Below are 20,676 nucleotides of genomic sequence, written 5' to 3'. Positions count from 1 at the left end.
TAACTTTTATAGCTACAAAATTCAGTTGTAAAATTTCACGATAATGACACAAGCGACGTTTCACTCACCTCTGCTGCGGTCCAACTGTTTCCAAACTCCTGAGGAGTCGGGGAGTCGATGTTGTCGGGTGTCCGCATCTCGTTCACCGTCTTCATGTCAAAGTTCCCGCAGAGTCCACTTAGCTTCCCCTGAACACATCACCAACATATACAAGTGAAATCGACACATTGTGATCCGATGACTCAAACCACAAACACAAGGTTGTAGCGGAGGCATTTGCGTCATTTTTTCGAAGTATTAACTGTAATGCATCCTGATGCATCCAAGGACTGCGTCAACAGTGCAGTGTGACAGCACGCTCTAATAATTGCCTATTTTGGAACTACTTGGGCGAAATGTTGTGTGACCATCCCTCCTTTTGCTCTGTGGACGGAGATGTGTTGAATTCTGCTGACGGCGAATTCTCGAGCTGTAACAACACAACTGCAAACATGACTAGAAAGCAGCCAGCAAGAGCGGGGACATAATAACTGTGAGCGGGCTGTTTGACCTTCTGGCATAAGTGACGTAAGCAGCAACAAATTCTGAACTCAAGTGGTCAGCTGGAGATGCATGATAGACGCAGGTGTGAAGAGCGATCTGTCTCGGCTGCTCACTTGTGTTTAGATCACCAAAACACATATTGAATCCAGGTATAAACAAACGGTGTGTGTGACTAAAATATTCAGGCTTTCAAGGACTGCTCAAAGACTCATGGTCCGCTTAATAGCTTGTTCTGTAGCTTTCAACCATATCACACTGACTTCATCAGCAAATTTAATCAGCTCATTTGGAAAAGGTCAAGTATAAACAGTAAAGCTCAACTTTTAAACCGGTATGGACAAGAAGTCCTAAAAGTTTGCGAATCTAGTGTTTAATGATAACTGAGCGCGCTCCATGATGATCATGTGATACGGTCAAAAGCTCCCAAAACAAGTGAGTAAGAGGAGTTTGAGTTGAGACTACTGTGTCAACTGCTGTTCCCAAAGTCAAGCATGAACTGTCAAGCTCAAATTCATATATTATTCATCCTCTTCAGGGAGGGCAACAGGAGGACGCTGATGGTAAATATAGTCTTAAAATGAAGAAACACATTTTAACTGTAAATATTTGAACTTTTAGTCACTCTAGATTGAAGCATCAGCAGAAAATAACTTAAAATCACAACCGTGTACACTCGCCTGAGTCAGACAAAGGCACCGAACCAGCGTCCTACCTGCCAGCGAGGTCCGACCTGGATGTGGATGGTGGTCTTGCGGTCCCAGAGGACGGTGACGTCTTCTTCGGGAAAATGAACCACTGTAAAGTAACCAGCCGGCCAGATGAACATCCTCTGTTTCCTGTCAATCACACTGGATGGATTCTGCAGCAGACAGAGGAGTTGAATTTAACTGAAATATTCTCAAATGTTACTTGCGAGTGACTGAAATATGATCATACAACAACAAAAGGCAGCAATGAAAAAATATTTAGTTCCTGCTGATGCCACATAATCGACTTCGAGGTGCAAAAACAAAAACTTCACGCTATTCAATTGCAGATATTCTGCAATTTATGCTCCTTTTTCAGGCGACAAATTTGCTGCTGGTAACCTGCATAATCCTTAAACTTATATAAAATAATATACTGAAAGTGGCTCTTACTGGTTTTCCAGATTCATCATCGAACGCTATGAAGGATCTTCCGATGTTGATCAGCAGAGATTTTCTGCAGATGACGCCGCTGTCGAAACAGTCGACGTTCTCGGCCGTCACACTGAGCATCACATCAGCGCTGCTCTGTGTGACAGAAAAAACACAATCACTGAAACCACAAAAACACTGCTGACACTTAACATAATATACTACAGTATATATATGTGATAATAATGGTGTAAGGTAATTACAATGGGCCCCAGTGCTTGTTATTATGACAGGTCCTAGTGCACACTAGTTACTAATTATACTAGTGCCTAAAATAGCTACAGTATAATCTTATTGTCTAATCACATGATTAAATAGAGATTTAACATCAGAGAACCCAAACATATTACCAAGAAATCATCATCGCATATATATGTATTTGATAAAAACACTAAATAAATGTATGTATGAGGAATTACTCACTTAATTATTTAAAGTTTATTTATAGGTCATGTATTGTATGTATTTACAATGTATTTTAGAATGATTTATTATAGAAATGCACAAACACACACACGCACACATATACAAATATGTGTGTGTATATATATGTATATATATATATATAGGAAATGGCACCAATTTTGATTTTATGCAACTTTTTCTTTGACCACAGGCATAATTCTGAATTACTCCAAAGGGCCCATTTTCTGCTCGACATATTGTTGGAGGGCCCCCTCACCCTATGGGCCCCAGTGCAACAGCCCTGCCCGCACTGTCTTTATTTACGCCCCTATGTGATAACAATGTTTGTTTATCATTGTAAAAGTCTTATCTTTAACGCCTGAATTACATTTTTTTTGTTGTTGTTTTTTATTTTACGTCACAGACCATTTTGGCTCTCTTACAATAAATATATACTTTTAGTACCTTTACAAGATAGACTTTGCATGCACCAACGTAGTCAAACAGCAGTCCGTCAAACGTCCTGTAGTGGCGATCGCCATAGGCCATGCACATGGACGGACACGGATGAAACACACACTGGAACGTCCCGTGCTGGCAAACACTACAAAGACAGCAAAGCTTCAGTGATTCAGCATCAACTTGTTCCCACTTAGTGCGAGGACATTTTTTTCACATCTAATGGCCTCCTTTTGTGGAGCGCCTCAGGTTTACAGCAGGCAGAAAAGTGGCCAGTGAATTGTCAAAGGCTGAATCGCCGCTCATTGCGCTATTAGGCTGTCATCTACATCTTCTTCCCTGGCTGTGGCTTGAAGAAGAAATGGGAGGATGGGAGAAAGACTGAGATCACTGGGAGAGTGTTTCCTTTCACCAGAGATGAACAGTGTGAAGCAGAGGGAATCAAAGAGTCATACAAGGGCTCACTCTGTTTTCATGCCTCTTTTTCTGTCCCGTGATAACAGAGAATTATGGATATCAGGTGGCCACTTTGCTCCTCTGACAATCTCAGGACTCCACGCTGTCAGGCTAAATCTGACTTTGAAAAATTAGCAGCGTTGTTGGAGATTTGTCTTAATTTTGACAGATACTGTTGGCGGATGATTGGTGAGGGGAATACAAATTTGTACACCATGACAGAGTGGATAAAGAGGGAGGGTAAAGCGCATGTGGAATCACCAGACATTGTATTTAATGAACAAAGTGGTCTATAAAAGCTTGATCAGAGTTTGAGAAATGCATCAACGTACCACTGATGGCAGGGAGAGGAGACTCTGTCGCCGGGGTAATACTCCTTTCCTTTCCATAGACAGGGGCAGGACGCGGGTTCAAAGCACTCGTCTCCATGTTTCAGAAAGCTGAGGGAAAACACAAACTTGTTAAAGGACAAAACAGTTGGGTTTAAGATAGCAAGACAATATTAGTTTGATATCAACAGATTGTTGTGATGTTTTCTTGGGTTAAATCCAAGCAGCAACTTCCGAGGCTAAAAAATGAAGCAAAGTCGAACATGCCAAAAACTGCAGTTCCTCTCATGGCCACTTGAGGCTGACTCCAGAAATAAATAAATCTGGCTCAAGTACACCCCCACAGATCCCTATGTTAAAATGCCCAACTTTACAGTAGAAATAAAAATGTTTATGAAGAAAAAAAAGGTTTTGAGTCTCTAGACCCAGTTTCTTCATTCATGACAACTGTTCAGGGATAAATTAATTACCCGTTTTTACATTTTATTAAGGCTTAAGGTTATATGCATTTAAGGGCCGGCTGCTTGCAAGGCGTCCACACAGTCTATGAGTCAGATGTACCCCTCACTCCTCTACAGCTCCACCTTCTCCCCCAAATATGCTTCTTCTACTTCTGGTTCCAACCAAGCATCAATACCGAAAATACAGAGGATATACAGATTAAAATGTTCACATATAAGAAGCTGGAAGCAGAGCTCTTTGCTTTTTTAAAAAAAAACAAAAAGTGTCCCAATTATCCATTGATTCTGAAAGTAGTTGTAGATTGTCAATCGCCTAATCGATAAATCATTGCAGCGGTGAGCTGTAGAAGATTTCCTTTTTAACTTTTCACTTCAGGGGCGTGGGTTTAGTAGGTTTGGTTTAGTGTCAAACACTTAATTTCCTGCATTCTGGTAATTTTTTAGGCACCAATCTGAGCTTTTTCTACATCAATTTATAGTGTAAATGTCTTTATTTATGTCAGAATAAAAGTCAAGTTATTTATGTCAAATAAAAAGTCTTTTATGTTTTATTAGCGGGGGACAAATTGACACCTTCTAAATATTGAGGGAGGCGTGTCCCCTGAGTCCCCCCCAAAATCTACAACAAAACTTCACTACACCTAAAAATATGCAAAAATAAAGTTGTTATGTTTTATTATGTTTAACTATGAATAGATTTTGATAATTTTTTCATAGATTTTGGGAATAAATTCAAATAACATAATAATTATTTTCCTATTCTTTTTTCCCACCATGAAGCCGCTCATTTTATCCCACTAAACTTTACTACATAGGTGGCAGAAAAAACTTTCTTTGTGAAAGCATTGACAACTTCCATGACCTATTTAACCATTTACGTACAAGAACATCAAGTTTTGACTGAAATAATCAATTAACTAATTCTGAGTTATTGTCCAAGAACCGTTGGCTAACAGGATGCTTTCATGTTATAACATAATCATCGTTTGGATCTCCGGTGTTCATCTCAAACCCAGATATGAGGACCGTCTTTGGCCAAAAGAGCGACAGAGGCAGAGCCAAAGCAGGTTGGCTTCCAGCGGAGCGAAGCCAAGTAACAAGAGGGAGAGAGTTTCAGGGGTGGGCGACTGTAGATGAAAAGCCGTAACACTCGTTAGCTACATGAGAAAACCAGACAATTAGGATTCTCAGAGATAGAGAGAGAAACCGTCTTTGTCTGGATGCCTCCATTTGCTTTCCACTCTGCGAGACGAAGCTGATAAGTATCTTGTAATATCCAGGGTTGAGCTATATCCACTGGCGAGGCGGCAGACAATGAAGTGACATACTGAATGGTCCCGCCACAAACCTCAGGTTCATCTGAGTAGAGTTACACCCCAGATAAAACGGTGTTAACAGCTTCCTTTATCCGCCCGCCAAGCTGCCGTATCAATTACTCTGATCAAAGATCCTACAATCATTTATTCTCCCAAACCTACGGGCACATTATGAATAAATCCACAAAAACACAGCCCTCATTTTGAATTTAATTCCATCAGACGATGTAAAAGCGCCCAAGGAAGGTGTAGTTGCATACACTGGCGACAGGCGAGCCGGACGGCACAATGGGGGAGACTGCGAGTCTGTGATGCATCTGCTGCTGTGCCAGATTCTGCACTCACAGCGAAGATCACAGGTTTAATTATTATAGACAACAAAAGCAGAAAATGTCATACATCCTATTAATAACCTCTGTGTTCGGCCCATGAGAGTCGATGTGCACGCTTCGGCCGACCAGCCTACTGAATGTTATATCCTTTTCATGCAAAGTAGGCTAGTAAAGAGGAGCCAGCACAAGCAGGTCAGTGGCTCGAAACAGCACCAAGCACATCGAACCACGCTGCAATTTTTAAATTTGCTCCACTGCATGCACTGCAATACTTTCTTAGCTTTGTTACTTCTCTATATTGGTTTATTAAGGTTTTTTGTTTGTTTGTTTGTTTGTTGGTCAGCAGAAATACGGAAAAACCACTGGCTCAATTTTCATGAAACCCGCTGGTTGGGTGTAGCATAGGTCAAGAAAGAGTTGATTACATTTTGGAGTGAATCAGAATCACAGGGCAAATACATAAATCATTTTTAATTTCATTATCATTACAAAATAGGGCATTTGGCATTTGCGCATTTGGTCTGTGCTGTCTCATGTTTTCATCTTGTTTCATGTTTTCCGTTCAGTCATGGCTGTATGTGTTATCCCCATTTATTAATGCATTTATTTTGCCTTTTAAATACTTTATTTACAGTGAGAGACAGATATGAAATGTGAGACAGAGGTGAGAAAATGCATCAAGGCCAGACTGGCATTGGTCTGCTGCAGTAAGGATACAGCCTTAATGGCAAAGAGCTACTGGGGAAACAGACATTTTAAAATCTTATGGTAAAAAAAGGTAAGGGTAAAACGTACTGAGCAGTGGCTAAGTTTAGTTTCAGGAAATTTTTGCCAAAGAAAGTGGAAAACAGTGGAAACATAAGCAGAAACCATGATTATGATTTCACGTTAGTGTAAGATGAGATTTATTTTTATTACATTTCGAAATGAGAAAGTTTCATTTGAAGAAGGGAAGAGCGTAAGAGATTTATTTATCTTATTTTATCATTTATTTTGAGAAATAAGTTAATTTAATTTATGTAAATTCATATATTGTTTTAAGTTGCTTTTAGTTAAAAATAATAATAATAATAATAAAAATAAGGTACTCATTTTTATGGTTACTTCCCCTTTTGGGAGCAGTATTTAGTGGAGGGATATCAGAGATATTCTCCTGTGTGTTCAGTGAAGTTGTCCTGTTGTTGAGGTGGACATTAAAATTGAGGAGAAACTGAGAGGATGTTCCTCGTGTTTTTTCATGACCCACAGCCTTCAGGTAATTTAACCTTATAAGTTAAGGCTGGAAGAAGGCAGCCTTACATTAACTTTTTGTTGTTGTTGTTGTTGTTTTTAAGTTCATGCAGTGGAAAAGTGCCCACTCAGTTTCAAGCACAATTGGTAGTTTAAATACATACATAGCTACCAGTCGCAAGCTCAAAAGTGATAAAAAATACCTGAACAGGGTATCCCACACATTCCAGGATTAATACATCCGCAGCCACCTGTTGATTTTATATTTCTGATGTTGGACCGTTAATCAGGAGCACTGCTGAAATATATATATATTATTCATACATACTCTCAGAGTACAGAGTGCAGTCTCGGTACAGACAGAGCAGCAGAATGCCGGGAGCAGTGAAAATGAAACTTTGTCAGTAATTGTGCTTGGTCTAAAAGTTTGCATTCACTCCCTCTGCAGCAGCTGCTCCTCTCATCAGCTCTGAACAGATTGAAAGATCAATTATCCACCCCGCGACTCAAACTACTAAAAGTGCTGCTTAGGAGCTCAGAAGAGTTCAGCACTGTATTTAGAGACCCCTAAAAACGTCTGAATTTAGACAGGGGACACAGCATGATAGAAAAAGACACACACAAGATTAACTGGGAAAAAAAAACACAGGAAGTTTGCTGCCCCCCCTAAATACCAGTGTTTTTTTTACAGTTGTATGTTTGCATGTACGTACTGTAACCAAAACCAGACTCTGGTATGCTGCTCAGTCCTGCGCTGCACCTGAACGTCCAGGTTCATGTGAGTTCAGCTGAGCTAATTGTGACCGAATGAGGAAGGAATGAATGGTCTACATTTTGATCATAAACAAAGTGTGCCATTGTGAATGAAAACACAATGGATTCTTCTGTCAGCACCTCAGCTAATTATTTCCCATTAGAGGTTTTTAAATCCTGCTGCAGATGAATACCACGCAGTTGACTCTGAGTTAGGATTTTTTTTTTCCTGACGATAATCATCTAAGTGTAGGATTAATACGACAGAGGGAACACCTGCTTATCATCTGCTGTCCGGTTTGGAAAAGAAAACCAAAACCAGCCAGTTGAAGACATCAGACTGACAGATATAACTTCTTATGCTGGAGTCATGAAGGTGAATCCAGAGACAATTTAGTGTGCACAGTCATGTCTGTCAGAACAGGAAATGACACAAAAAGTACAAAATAAATGCACGGAAAAAATTCAAAATAAAATAGTATCGACACTTAAGGGGGAAGCGATGTTTTCTTTCATTAATCTTTACTTAATTAGTCAACAATGTAACATGAAAACTATTATTCCTCAAGTGTAGATATAGATTTTACATTTGGATTTTCCCTATTCTGTTTGTGTAGAACGTAACGTGGGTATTTATGCCAGTGTAGTGTAAAGATTCAATAATTTTATGGTAAGTATCTTATTTACATGCGCTATTGATTTATTTGGTCAAAATGGGGCATAAACAAATAGAAAATAGAAAATAGAAAAAAAATGTTTTTACTTGTTTTGATGCTATTACAACTTTTTACAGTACAAGTGTTTCAGTGCCAATGTTTCTTTTGTCAGTTTCAGATTATTTTTCAATGCCAAATTTTATTTTTAGTGCCAAACATTAAAGTCATCATTCTGGCTCCATACGTCTGGGGAGGCTACGTAAGAAACACCAAATGTAAACGTGACAGGGCTGACACAACATCTGGTTTTCAGAACACAATTATTGTGGCCAAGTGTTCACGATGACCATTTAATCACGACATCTTTAGAAAATATTGCTGTAAGTCGAAATTATCTTTAACCCTTTGAAACCTGGGCAAATTGGCTTGATTTCTTCATAAACATAGGAACAAGGAAATAAGCAATTTTAAAAGAAATTAGCGAGAAACTGGTTAAAATTACAAATAAGAAAATTGCCTGAAAATTAGGAAAACGATTTCTCGCGTCTTTTAAAAACATGGGCGCGTGCAAACAGCTTCACCAGAAAATTCAAGAAAGTAGTAAAAAGTTACAAGAAAAGTATCTTTAAGAAATAGCCAAGATTTGAAAAATCAAATAAAATTAAAAAAAAACAAAAACAAAACAAAACAAGAAAAATACCTTAAAAAAATGCTACGAAAAATTAAATATTTTTCTGTAACATACATGCAAATATATCATTAAGATAATTATAGATATAGCTTTCTGGAAAATTTCCCAATTTTTTTGATAATATCTCAAATTCTCCCCCAGCTAATTTTGAAATAACATCCTTTTTCTTTTCATAATTTTTTTCTTTTGCAGTCAGTGAGACCTTTCTTGCTAAGTTTCTGATTATGTTTTTTTCCTTATTTTTGAAAGAAATCAAACCATTTTTTAGGTTTCATAGGTTTAAATGCGAGAAAAATGTATCTGAATGCAGCACATAAACCTGAAAAAAAAATGCTGATCCAGGTGTTAGAGGGTTATTTTGAGACTGATTTGTTCGATCTGAGTCACAGTCTGCTGCTGTAAAAACAACCCTTCATTATTCTCAAAACTGTGGAAAACTATTTTCTAAAGATCAGACTCATGACTGAACCTTAAAGTTTCTCCTCATCACTGCACTTATTAAGACGGACGTCATCGGGGGGCTGAATAAAACCTTTGTCTCAATATTTACCGTAAAATTAGCTCACAAACTATCAGGTTCCTGGGAGTTATTAAACACTTGTACCGTGACCAGCGAGATTCTCGTCACCATAAAGGTCATCTTAGAAAAAGTGGCAAGCGGGAAAAAGTGAATCACACCACCGAGGTCAGACGAGTTTGACGCAGAATCAGAATGACTACAAAACCTTTCTCAGTGTCACCATGTTTAACGCCATCAGACGAAACACTGTGCAAACACAAACTGATACTATTTAAAGATGCGGACTGAAGGTTAATGAGGGTGTATATCAAATCAGCACCAGCCACATGCTGTAAAATATGCAAGTGGCTGCTGGATTTGCTTCACTCACCAGCCAAAAATACAATAATTTACTGAGTGCAGGTAGATTTTTGAATCCACCAGCCACAGTGCAGGTAGACAAAAAAGTGAATTTCCAACCCTGGTGTGCACATTACAATTGTTTGGAATTTATTTGGTTTTATAAAATGCATAATTATCTTCATGTTTAAATACTTTGAGAAGAATTTTGTATGGTGCTTTATTGGCCATGAATCAATTTATTCATATTTATTTATTTCTTGATTTATTTTTGTTAAAAGAACATCACTGCAGTTTGGGGGTTTTGGTGTTAGAAGTTATGTTTCACCTAAAGGGATATTTATTAAACCTCAAAGCTATTCACTGTGGCTATAAAATATCATGAAACACTTCCCTGACCAAGCTCAAGATTAAAAAAGCCAGAATTTGTTCCTCTTTTCTGATAAACAAACTTTCTTATTATTTCTTTAATATTTTATATTGTATATTATATATTGTATAATCTGCTGTTAACTTTAAGGTTAAAACCAATTAAGTTTGGAAGCATTCACATAAGAAAAAAAATTCTCTTTTTCCAAATTAATGGGATTATTATCTCAGTATTATCACAAAATGTTTCATTACAAAAAAAATCATTAAATAATTAAGGAAACAATAATCATGTAAATTTGGAAAAATGGGTTAATATCTTTTCAGCAGTGATTTCATTATGATTACATAAAAAATATATTTTAAAAAAGATTCATTAAAAAGAACAGTTGATATTTAATTTTTTTGACAGATATTACTTGTGTAAAAGAAATATTTTAACTGCATCCAAACGTATGAATAACTTAGATTTAGCTGTTTTTGGATGGAATATTACATAGATATTACAATTTAAGATTTAGTGCAGCTTCATGTTTGTGTTTTCATTTTATGTGTGGCTCTTTTGTTGGTTACAAAATAAATCTTTTGGGGGGAACACTGATATTTCTAATATGAATATTGAATCTTTTAATTTATGTTTAGTTGTATGATTCTTAGCATTGTTCTCTTCTACTTTATAATTTAGCATCTTCCATTATGTATTAAATTGCAACAATGAGTATTACCCAATTTAACATTTAGTGTAATGTAATGCCTTGTCTTCATCTGTAAGTTCTTCGTTTAGGGGAAAAGAAAGAATATCATTAATCATATATCACCTGTGTATTAGTGACCGAGTCCTGCAGAACACAGGGCCTCTGTGGTTTCCAGGTTTAGTCAGCGATATAATCTGTGCAGAAGCGTCATAATCTGTGATATGTTTTGCTAACCCCTGCCTGTGCACATTGTAATCAGGATGACTCTTGGTTGATGTCACAGAATGAAACCACTTAACCCTCCTTTCAGGCCGACAGCCAGAGGAGATTACAGAGATCAGATGACTGTAATCTACTCCATGATGTCTGTCCACCTCATCGGCTGGCTGTATGGACTTTTTGTCTCCTACAGGTGATCTAAGGCTCGTCCAAATGCATCGCTGCTAACAGGAAAGAACATTACTACAAATTTTTTTAAAAAGGGTTACCGCACTAGCCATTGAGAATCGATTACATTAAACCTCAACAGATCAACATTTTGTTCATAAAGTAGGGCTGGAAAAGGTATGGAATAAATCAAATATCATCAACCCTGTTATTGATATTGCTGGTTAACTGTTGTTGCTTTCATCAAAATGTTTACACAAAGTGAGAAATGAGACATGAGATTATAGATAATCATCAGTGAGTGGATGTGAGCGGGTAAAGGCAAATAACAGAACAGCTAGAATCACGGGGGAGCTGGAGCGGACATTGGGCAAGAGGCAGGTTCATCCTGGACAGGTCGCCAGACTATCACAGAGCTGACACACACAGAGACACACAACTACTCACACTCACATTCATACCCACAGCCAATTTAGAGAATATCACTTTCATGCCTAAACCTGCATCTTTGAACTGCAGGAGGACGCCGGAGAATCTGGAGAAAACCCAAACTGATGCGGAGAAGAGCCCCAGATGGCTGCTGAGTTCAAACCTGAACCGTAATGTTTTGAGGTGACGCTTCAGCTATCACAGTACTGAAAATCGAACAGTCTACTAGCCAACAAAGTCCACCTGAAAATGTTGAGTACCCCAAAGTTTTATGTTGTCAGTGAATAGTATGGGGCCTCAGCATTAAGAAACTGCCAGATGTTCACTTGCATATTTTGGGCAATTTACACAATTTATCAAATTTGCAGAAATTTGCATACTTGCATATATTGACAGTACCTAGTAACTGCTCGGCTAATTTGGATATTATTGAGGATGCTCAATCCACTTCTGAAATTGTGCATTTTCCAACTGATGTGAAGTTATTTCTCTTACTTCAAAAATATAAAACAGACAGACGAAGTTACCTGTCTAATCCACTCGATTCGGTGTCCTCAAAAAAGTCTTAATTGAATAAATATTAATCAAAGTCAGCCCAACTACAGTTAAAATATGCAGACTTCCGGTTTAAAAAAATCAGTTTCGAATTTTAAAAAATATCAGATATGGATTCAGTATCCTCAGATAACGTCCAAAAAGCAGAGGAATAGCTTAAGTACTGTCAGTAGATTAGATTTGATTTATGCAAATTGTGTAAATTGTGTAAATTGCCCAACGTATGCAAGTTAACATCCATCAGTTTCTTAATGTTAGGGACCCATACTATATACTGACAACATAAAACTTTGGGGTACTCAACATTTCTATCTATAAGGCTCTATAGGCTGACAACTAGACTATTAGAGAATATCTCATTTTAAGATGACAATATATTATCCAGTAGATATATTACACAGATCCATTATTTAAACTCTAGTTTCTGACCAAGCTGAACAGTATCAAGTCAGTCAAGGAAACTTTCAGAACCTTTAGAAACTAATAGTTTAATCACTTTTAATCTGACCAATTTGTTTAAGACAAAATCCAAAAATGAACCAGACTTTATTCTGGTATTATGATAAACAGAAGTATATGCAAGAAAGTTTTCAATCGCACTTGAAAAAATCCAAATTGCTGGACTGTGAGGCAATTATGGAAATTTTAGCCATATTAGAAATTACAACTTGCCCAAAAAGACTCTTTTCTACAATCAGCACAAAATAATGTCTGTAAACCTCTGAATATAAGACCACCAACAAGAATTGATGCCCGCCTCCGCACAGGTATCAAGCATCAGATACAGACAATATTTGATAGTTGTCATCCTCCTGCAGAGGGAGACGGAGGACGAGGAGGGTCTGAGGATTATTGCTGGCTCTTGGGACATTTTTAGAGGGTATTTAACCCCTCTGCAGCCAGACCCCATGCTCAACCCAGCTTCAGTGACACAGTCAGGCCAGCACACCCAAAGCTTTAGATTTAAGCAAACCCACACAGTCATTTCTTAACCTTCACTTATCAAGAAAAAGGTCGCACTTTCCTGCACAATCATCCTGACTCACCTTCACATGAACATTACACCTTCTCAACAACCAGCAGAGCAGGACAACAACAGTCTGCTAAAAGAGGCCAATAGATTGTGTCTGCTGAAATTTAAGTGTGAAATGGACTTTGCAATTTCATTTTCATATTTGTAAATTCAACATCAGCTTTATTTTTCACGTGTTAAGCCCACTACACATTCAGTTTACTTATGATTATGACAGGAGTATATTTGGGAGTAAACTGAAAATGATTCGTCTATCAGTTTTAATGTTTTAATTTTAATTAAAGCATTAAAATTATTTTCTGATAAAAGATGTCTTGTGCATAATGCATGCCAAAAATAGCCAAATACATTCCAGCATGATGAAATTGTTTCAGTGTAACATAAGTAGGTCATGAACTTCCATTCATAAACAACTTTTTAGTTATGGACAAAATAACATCACTCACCCAGGAGGGCAGGTACATCCGGACACGCAGGGCTCGTGTGCTGAGCAGGTGAGGTTCAGCAGGTAGGATTCACAGGTGTGCTCACAGGCCACGCCCCTTCCAAACATGAGGCCGTCGTCCCCCTCTGAGCAGTTCTGGTAGAGCTGACCCGCCGGACACAACGTGTCTGTGAGAGGAGAAGAAGAAATCACAGGTTAGTGAGGTGCTACAATAAAGAAAGTTCATTTTATATCACAGTCTACACCATCCTCTTTTATCTGAATCCTCTTTTGTTTTGTGTTACTTAAACAATGTCGACTAAATAGAACAATTAGTATAATTTTCTATGTTTATGTTCAATTGCATGATTGTGCAGAGCCATAAGACTAGGAGAGGGAAAATCACAAACACGTACATGTAAAAGCACAGATTCTGTAATCATAGTAGAATGATACACAATGATACAAACATCTACAAACTTATTATCATCTTCAGAAACTGGTGACTTACCGCTGTCTGTTATCTGGGACACCAGTTTACCGTTCAGACAGAGTCTGCAAGGAAACACAAAGAGAGCACAATGACGACAATACAGATGATAATAATAATGAAATATGATGAAGATAAATGCAGAAACCATACAGGATTTTAATACATTAACGAACATACATTTATACACAAGGATAACTTGAGGTAAAGTCAAGTTTGATTGCAGTTTCTGCTTTCTTGTTTTTTTAGTGTTTTTTGACAGTGGTTCATCTTTTATTTAATATTTGGCTGTTTTTGTATTCATTATTCTTTCACTTTAGCACCCCCTGTGTGATTTAACTTTCACCCCACTATTAGAAAGACTAGAAGAACAGCAACATTATCAGTATATTGGTATCAGTGTAGTATAGTTTTCACTGTTTCACTGATATTGCTGCTCTAAGGGGAGTGCTAGAGAGGTTTGAGATTTTTACTTTTGATCACAGAAAATATTCTTATTTAAGCCTGAGTTTCTTCTGTTGCAGCAATAACATAGTATAAAGAGCGAGAAAGGCCAAGTAAGGATTAAATACAGCACTTTCACCCTGGAGATGTGTTTGAAAGGTTGAGGGTTTTTTTTTTTTTGCTGATGTTTTATTTAAGTAATTTGCTAGGGTGACATCACTTGACATATTTCACATAAGTCATTGACATAGTTGTTACTTGTCATTTATTAACATTAAGGCAAGAATAATGTGAAAAGTCCTTTAACACATAGAATGTGTTGAGGGTTAAGGAGAGGATCTTACTGAACACCTGCTGACGTCATGATTACATCTCCTGGTTCGTAATCTGCTCCGAGGAAGCTGCAGGGACACTCGCTCCTGAAAAAAACACACCATTTAGCAAAAAGTAAGCACAAACAAACTGACTCAAGTACAACTCAGATCACTGATGCAACGACAGATGCTGCAGCTGTGCAGTAGAAAGTGATTATTCTGAATCTCAATCTGAGCAAACAGCTTTTAATTAGATGTCCAAAGGTCCTCAGAAACCTCCTTAATTCAAAATGACAAATTTGGCTTTGGCAGTGTGAACCAGACACTGCTTAGTTTGTTCATTATTGTGTAAAGAATCATGTTAAAGAGGGCTTTGTGTTACCTTAAACAGAGTATTACAGGTAAGTGGATAGGAGGCAGATAAGCAGGATTTAGGAGGTAAAATCAGTCCACAAAGGTGCTGACTCCAAAAAAAAAACTTCAAAAAGCTTAATTTATTTCAAAATTTTTTATCTTAAAAGAAGAAAAATATCAGCGGAGACTGAAAGTCTCGAAACATATAGGCCAGCGCCACACATCGGCCTCTGTACTACAAATTCTTTCTCACTGGTTATCAGATATCTGTGTCGTCGGGAATGAAAGGGGGGTTTCACGGTGAATTCCTTGATGTAACTCTATCACATGGTAAGTAAGGCACAGCGCTGCACTAGGATGTAAAAACCTGGGACATTTAAGAGGAATTAAGCTGCATGTCTTTTCGGGCAGAGCAGGCTGAAAGGGAGGGCACAATTACTGAGGTCCTCTGGCTCTGTAACGTCTGCAGGAAAAGTACGAGGCTCTCCACTTAAAGGCTGACCTAAACTTCAGAGCAGATACAAATATCACTTTGAGAGGATTTGTTTGGTGGAGGCACTCCAGCCAGTTCGCTGTTTAACGGGCTTCACAAGGACACTTGTGGACTGATTATCTCCTGCCTCCTGAGCCAACACTGACAACTCAAAACAGAGTAAAATAAAATAACTGAATGTTGGAGAAAATGTCCTGTTACAGTGATAAGCATTAAATCTCTCTCCTTGTGTTGCTATTTTGTGCTCAAAAGTAAAAGAAGAGTTGCTAGTTTTTGGGGTTTTTTTGCCACAGCCGACCTTACCTGTGCACACAGGTGTGCGTTCGATGGTTGTAGAAGGAATCGTGCGGGCAGACGCAGCCCTCCTCACACTCCTCCCCACATTGCTGTGGGACAGAAAGGGCGGAGCAACGGCGCTGGCAGGACGACACACAGGTGCCATACTGCATGGTGGCAGGACAGGTGACCGCTGCATGAGGAGAAAGTGTCAACAGGAAGATTCAGATTTCCATATAACCTCAAATTTGCTGCTCGGTGATGCTTCAAATGTCACAGCATCATCACACTCAAACCTGCAAAAAGGGATTTATTTGTTGCAGTGGAAACAAGTTGTGAATAACCCATCTCCAGATTTTTTTCATTTTCAAACTTTTAATCTCTAGCCCCTAACTGTGCTGACTCAGGTGATGTCACATGAGGCTATTAATCAGATTTGGCACACAGAAGAGTTTTTCCACCAATGCAGCACTAAAAGATCTGTAAATAGACTTTAATGTGTAAAATCGGTGGAGTTCCCCTTTAACTGCCTGTATGTTGTTGGTGTATGTTCAAGTGAAACACCTCCTCCTGTAACTCCTAACCTCCTCTCTGGGGATCAATAAAGTGTAAAACATTATAATTATATTGATCATTTTAATCTCAGTATGGGTTAAGATAAGTTCTTTGATTGTGTGACAGTTCTCACAAATGTTCATGTTCTGAAACTCAACAGAGAGCAGTGAAAATGGGATTTGGATTTGATACTGAGTGCAAGAGTCTCTGAGCTCGTCTTCTCTTGACTGACTACGATAAGTCTCTGGGGGCAATGGACGATATTTCCAGCATAGCCAGCAGATATCCTGGCCAAGACTTCCGCCTTACTTTTTGTTTACAGTTCGATTAGTGACACAAGATAGCCCGAACAACATTTTGGCTAATCTCTATAAAGATATATTTCCATTTAAAACACAGATGAAAGCTTGAATAAGGCTAAATAAAAGTAGAAAAGAGCTAACGGGATTCAAGATTGTATTTTGGTCATTAATTATTCACCTCTATCGCTCACCATGTAGACTGTTTACTTGCAGACAAGCAAAGCATGCTTGCACGTGACTGCTCAATACTGCTTGGACTACAAATGGACTAAGTGTACCTGTTTGTAGATATCTGTCTATAGAGAAAATACAAAGTTTGCTTTTTGGTTTTAAAGTAAGATGTCAAAAAACTAGTTGACAGACAGATACTTTGATTTCTTTTTGGTTTACTGTGCTTTAACCTGCACCAGCTGGTACGCAGAGGAGAATCACAGGTGTATACGTTGTGTTTTTAGTTATTTCTCTTTGCAGAAATCACTTATGAACATTATTGGGTGCTATAACAGAAATCAAATTCTGAGAAATAACATGGTCAGTCATATTTGGTATTATCCCAGCTGGTAGGGAACATTCCCACAACATTGGCTAACGTTACCTACAGGTTGTAATAATGAAATAATAATAATAAGTAAGCATTTTTAATTTAATGTTCAAAGAACCTTTTAAGGATATTTATCATTTCAAATAATATTCCTGTAAGATTAAATGCTGATGAAGAGGTAACGTTACGACTGCAGCATTGTGAGGATGTTATGGTGATGTTGAGAGGTGACGGATCATAAAATGTCTTTTTATAAAACATTCCCATAATGTTACATGAAAACAAAGGAAGAACATTTTTAAAGACACATTCAGAAAATGTTTTCAGGGTGTTATTGAGGCCTGAGATTACAAAACATTTTTTAATGAAACGTTCCTGTAGTGTAAAAAAAAATAAATAAAAAAATTAAGATTTTCAGCATTTATAGAGAATGTTGCCTGAACTTTAAGAATATTCTGGGAACAAAAAGAAAAGTTGCCATAACTGAAACATTACATTGTATCGTTCTCAGAATGTTTTTAAAACCCAAAATTGCTAGCTGGGAGCCCTCAGACAGCTGATAACTCAACTGTCAGTAACAGTGGGACGACCCGCCTCTCTGACCTGTACACAGAATCAGTCAGTGTGGTAGAACGTGAATATGCTGGAAACTCACCACAGTCGGGTATCTGTGATCGAAAGTCAATGATGACGGAGAATCTGCGGCAGTGGCGAGCATAGTGGGCGAGCGCAGAGCAGAGGCAGGGCGTCCCGCACTTACAGGTGTCTGAGCGACACTGCTGGTGGAAGGACGTCGGACTGAGGTACTCGTGGCAGGCGGAGAACAGATCCTGGTTCAGTACGTCACACATCTCTGAGGCATAGGCCACTGAGCAGATAGACATCACGTCACACACATAAACACGTGAAAAAATGACAAAATATATAGAAAACAATTGCACATGTAAATTTACATCAGCATTTATTTTGGAATAACTTTGCAATCCAAGCTGATTCAACCACATCTATTTAGATTCGTGTGTACAGCTGCTTCACAGTAAAAGCTGCAGAAAAATCTAATGAATCAATGAGACGTGTGCTGTGAAGCAGCTGCGGACATGTGAAAAGGGACTTTTTGGGCCTGACTGCTAACTTTTTGTTTCAAAGACTGTACACGACTAAAAAATACAGATTTTGAAAAACAGACTCATTCTGTTCATTTGATGTACAGTCATATCAAAATAATTTCTAAATCCTTTTGATATAAGAAAAATAATCTGTCCACAAAAAAAGGTTTAAATGTGACAAGATCAAACAGAGATACTTTAAGTTCAAACACAGCGAGAGTAAACTTGCTTTGTCAAGTCACATATTATTCCAACATACAGAATTTGCATGTTTCTATGTCATATGTATTTTTCAATGCTGAAACAGAAAAAACTTAAAGGCAGAAGAGGAACTGACCGGCCTGCTGGTGTGTGTCACAGGGGTCGAGCTGAGGCGTGCTCAGGCTGATCGAACAGGCTGACGAGACTCTCCAGGCGTTTCCAAACAGCTGAGGAGTGCTTTCTATCATACCTGATGGAGATCTGCAGGAAACCAGAGCACGGGTATATAACACGTGGCTAGAAAACAGATCACTCTTTTTGTTTTTCATACAGCGAAACCAATATTTGGATGATCATCCAATTGAGTCTTAGGGTCATGTTATGCCCAGTGCCACTTTGAATGTTATGCTAACTTTTGATATTTGTGTTCGAGGGTTTGGACTCCCCATCATTTCTGCATTTTGCAAATCATCACTGCATTGAAAGAATGTGTGTAAGCATGAGGACTGCTCGTGTTACAACATTAAACATTAAATGTATACTGACTGATCTTTGTAAATGCACTCGCCTGCCAAAGTAAAAGCCAACCCCTGATTCACTCTCATTTGGTGTTTCCCCTCACTACTATATTTGCATTTTTTGGTGCAATGTCTCTTGGATGCCTGCTGCTTTCCGTCTTTCAGCTGGTTGCTTCCATCTAAAAAAAAACAGCCTCACCTGTGTGCCGTGGATGTGCACGCCCCTAGACATATTCCAAACACAGATAATTTGAAAATAAATTTTAAAAAATAGAGGCAAATAGCAGTCTCTGCAGACAAATACGACACCACACACATCTGGTGGGTGATTAGTTATGATTAAGAGGGATTACTTGAAAATCCTTCAAAGTATACCTTTAATGCTAACTACAATAAGACAAGCTACTGCTGCTTCCTAAGAAATCCTCCAAATTTAAAACCTGTTTTTTTGTTTGGTTTTGGTATTTCGGTATAACAGACTGGGGGTCAAAGGGTACAGATGACATCGGACCAAGTCCCAGGGGGGCTCATGCAAAGCTCAATGGCTGAACCTTAAATGTGCTATAATCCGACAGTCTTCCTAATCAACGGTCCAGCTCCAATAACAGAAAATCTATTTGTGGCGGCAAATGCTGATATTGTGGTAGGCAGCCAAAAATAAATGAATGTGTGGGAAACCCTTAACTTCCAATGCCCATTTCACACACACAAAAAAAAAATCAGAAGGGATTAAAAAAACACAAGAAAATTCATAATCAATTAGATTTTCATGAGCTGACTTGAGACTGGAGTCATTTCTCTGTTGCAACTCTCTGCCTTTCTTAAATGAAGTGACAAATCAGCATGGCCACAGATTTAATAAAAAACATTATTTTTTACTTTTGAAGGGAAGGTGGACAAGAAAAATTGGAGAATTGCCTCCATGTGCAAAATGTAATCTTTACGTCTCAGCAGCCCTGTGTGCAGCCTGAGTGATTGATGATTTAGTCACACCTCTGCCTTTGCCTCCCTCCTGATTAGTCAGATGCACCAAAATCACTTTGAAATCAGAAGAGCAGAGACATGGAGCTATCGCTGTTTCAGTTTCTGACTTTCTGTCCTTATTGTTTTGGCCTCTAAATGTGCCACTTGTTATTTACTATATCTGAAATAACCCTTAATCCATTAAAATTAGCTATTGTAGCTTGAAAGCTTGTAAAACAAAATAAAAATATAACAGAAGTTATATTATATATACATATATATATATATGCTAGGCGTCAAATTTAAAAAAAAATAACGAGTGCAAGTGATCATTTAAACTGCAGAGTCTTTCACTAAAGTTAAAGTGAGTTTCTTTCTAGTTGCAAACGACCACTTCAGTCACCGACTGCGATGTATATCCATTTACAGCTGTTAGACAACATCCGCCCTTTATGGTCGGCCGTTACGATACGGTACAGTGGAACCCCTATTCCACTAACAGTAAATTCCTTGTTGAAGTGGCGTGTCCAGTTGGGCACTCATCTGGCCCGCCTAAAAG

The 20,676-nt window shown here is 38.2% G+C and overlaps 1 protein-coding gene across 1 annotated transcript in view; it reads right to left on the bottom strand.

Annotated features, from left to right (window-relative positions):
* Positions 1-20,676, bottom strand: part of otog (otogelin) — a 110,297-nt gene that overhangs the window by 64,068 nt on the left and 25,553 nt on the right. Inside the window, exons 19-29 of the mRNA XM_088073171.1 lie at positions 18,773-18,897; positions 17,985-18,197; positions 15,959-16,124; positions 14,839-14,913; positions 14,072-14,115; positions 13,583-13,748; positions 3,374-3,481; positions 2,592-2,730; positions 1,683-1,817; positions 1,256-1,402; positions 69-188 (exon numbers count right to left, since the gene is read on the bottom strand). Of these exons, the coding sequence (XP_087929297.1) occupies positions 69-188; positions 1,256-1,402; positions 1,683-1,817; positions 2,592-2,730; positions 3,374-3,481; positions 13,583-13,748; positions 14,072-14,115; positions 14,839-14,913; positions 15,959-16,124; positions 17,985-18,197; positions 18,773-18,897 (1,438 nt within the window). The remainder of the gene's footprint in view (positions 1-68; positions 189-1,255; positions 1,403-1,682; positions 1,818-2,591; positions 2,731-3,373; positions 3,482-13,582; positions 13,749-14,071; positions 14,116-14,838; positions 14,914-15,958; positions 16,125-17,984; positions 18,198-18,772; positions 18,898-20,676) is intronic.

This window comes from Plectropomus leopardus, chromosome 1 (assembly GCF_026936395.1).
Source record: "Plectropomus leopardus strain MGB_pleo_1.0 chromosome 1, ASM2693639v1, whole genome shotgun sequence".
In the NCBI taxonomy this organism is placed as follows: Eukaryota; Metazoa; Chordata; class Actinopteri; order Perciformes; family Serranidae; genus Plectropomus; species Plectropomus leopardus.
Note: the sequence above shows the minus strand (reverse complement) of the source record. Positions and strands in the feature narration are given on the sequence as shown.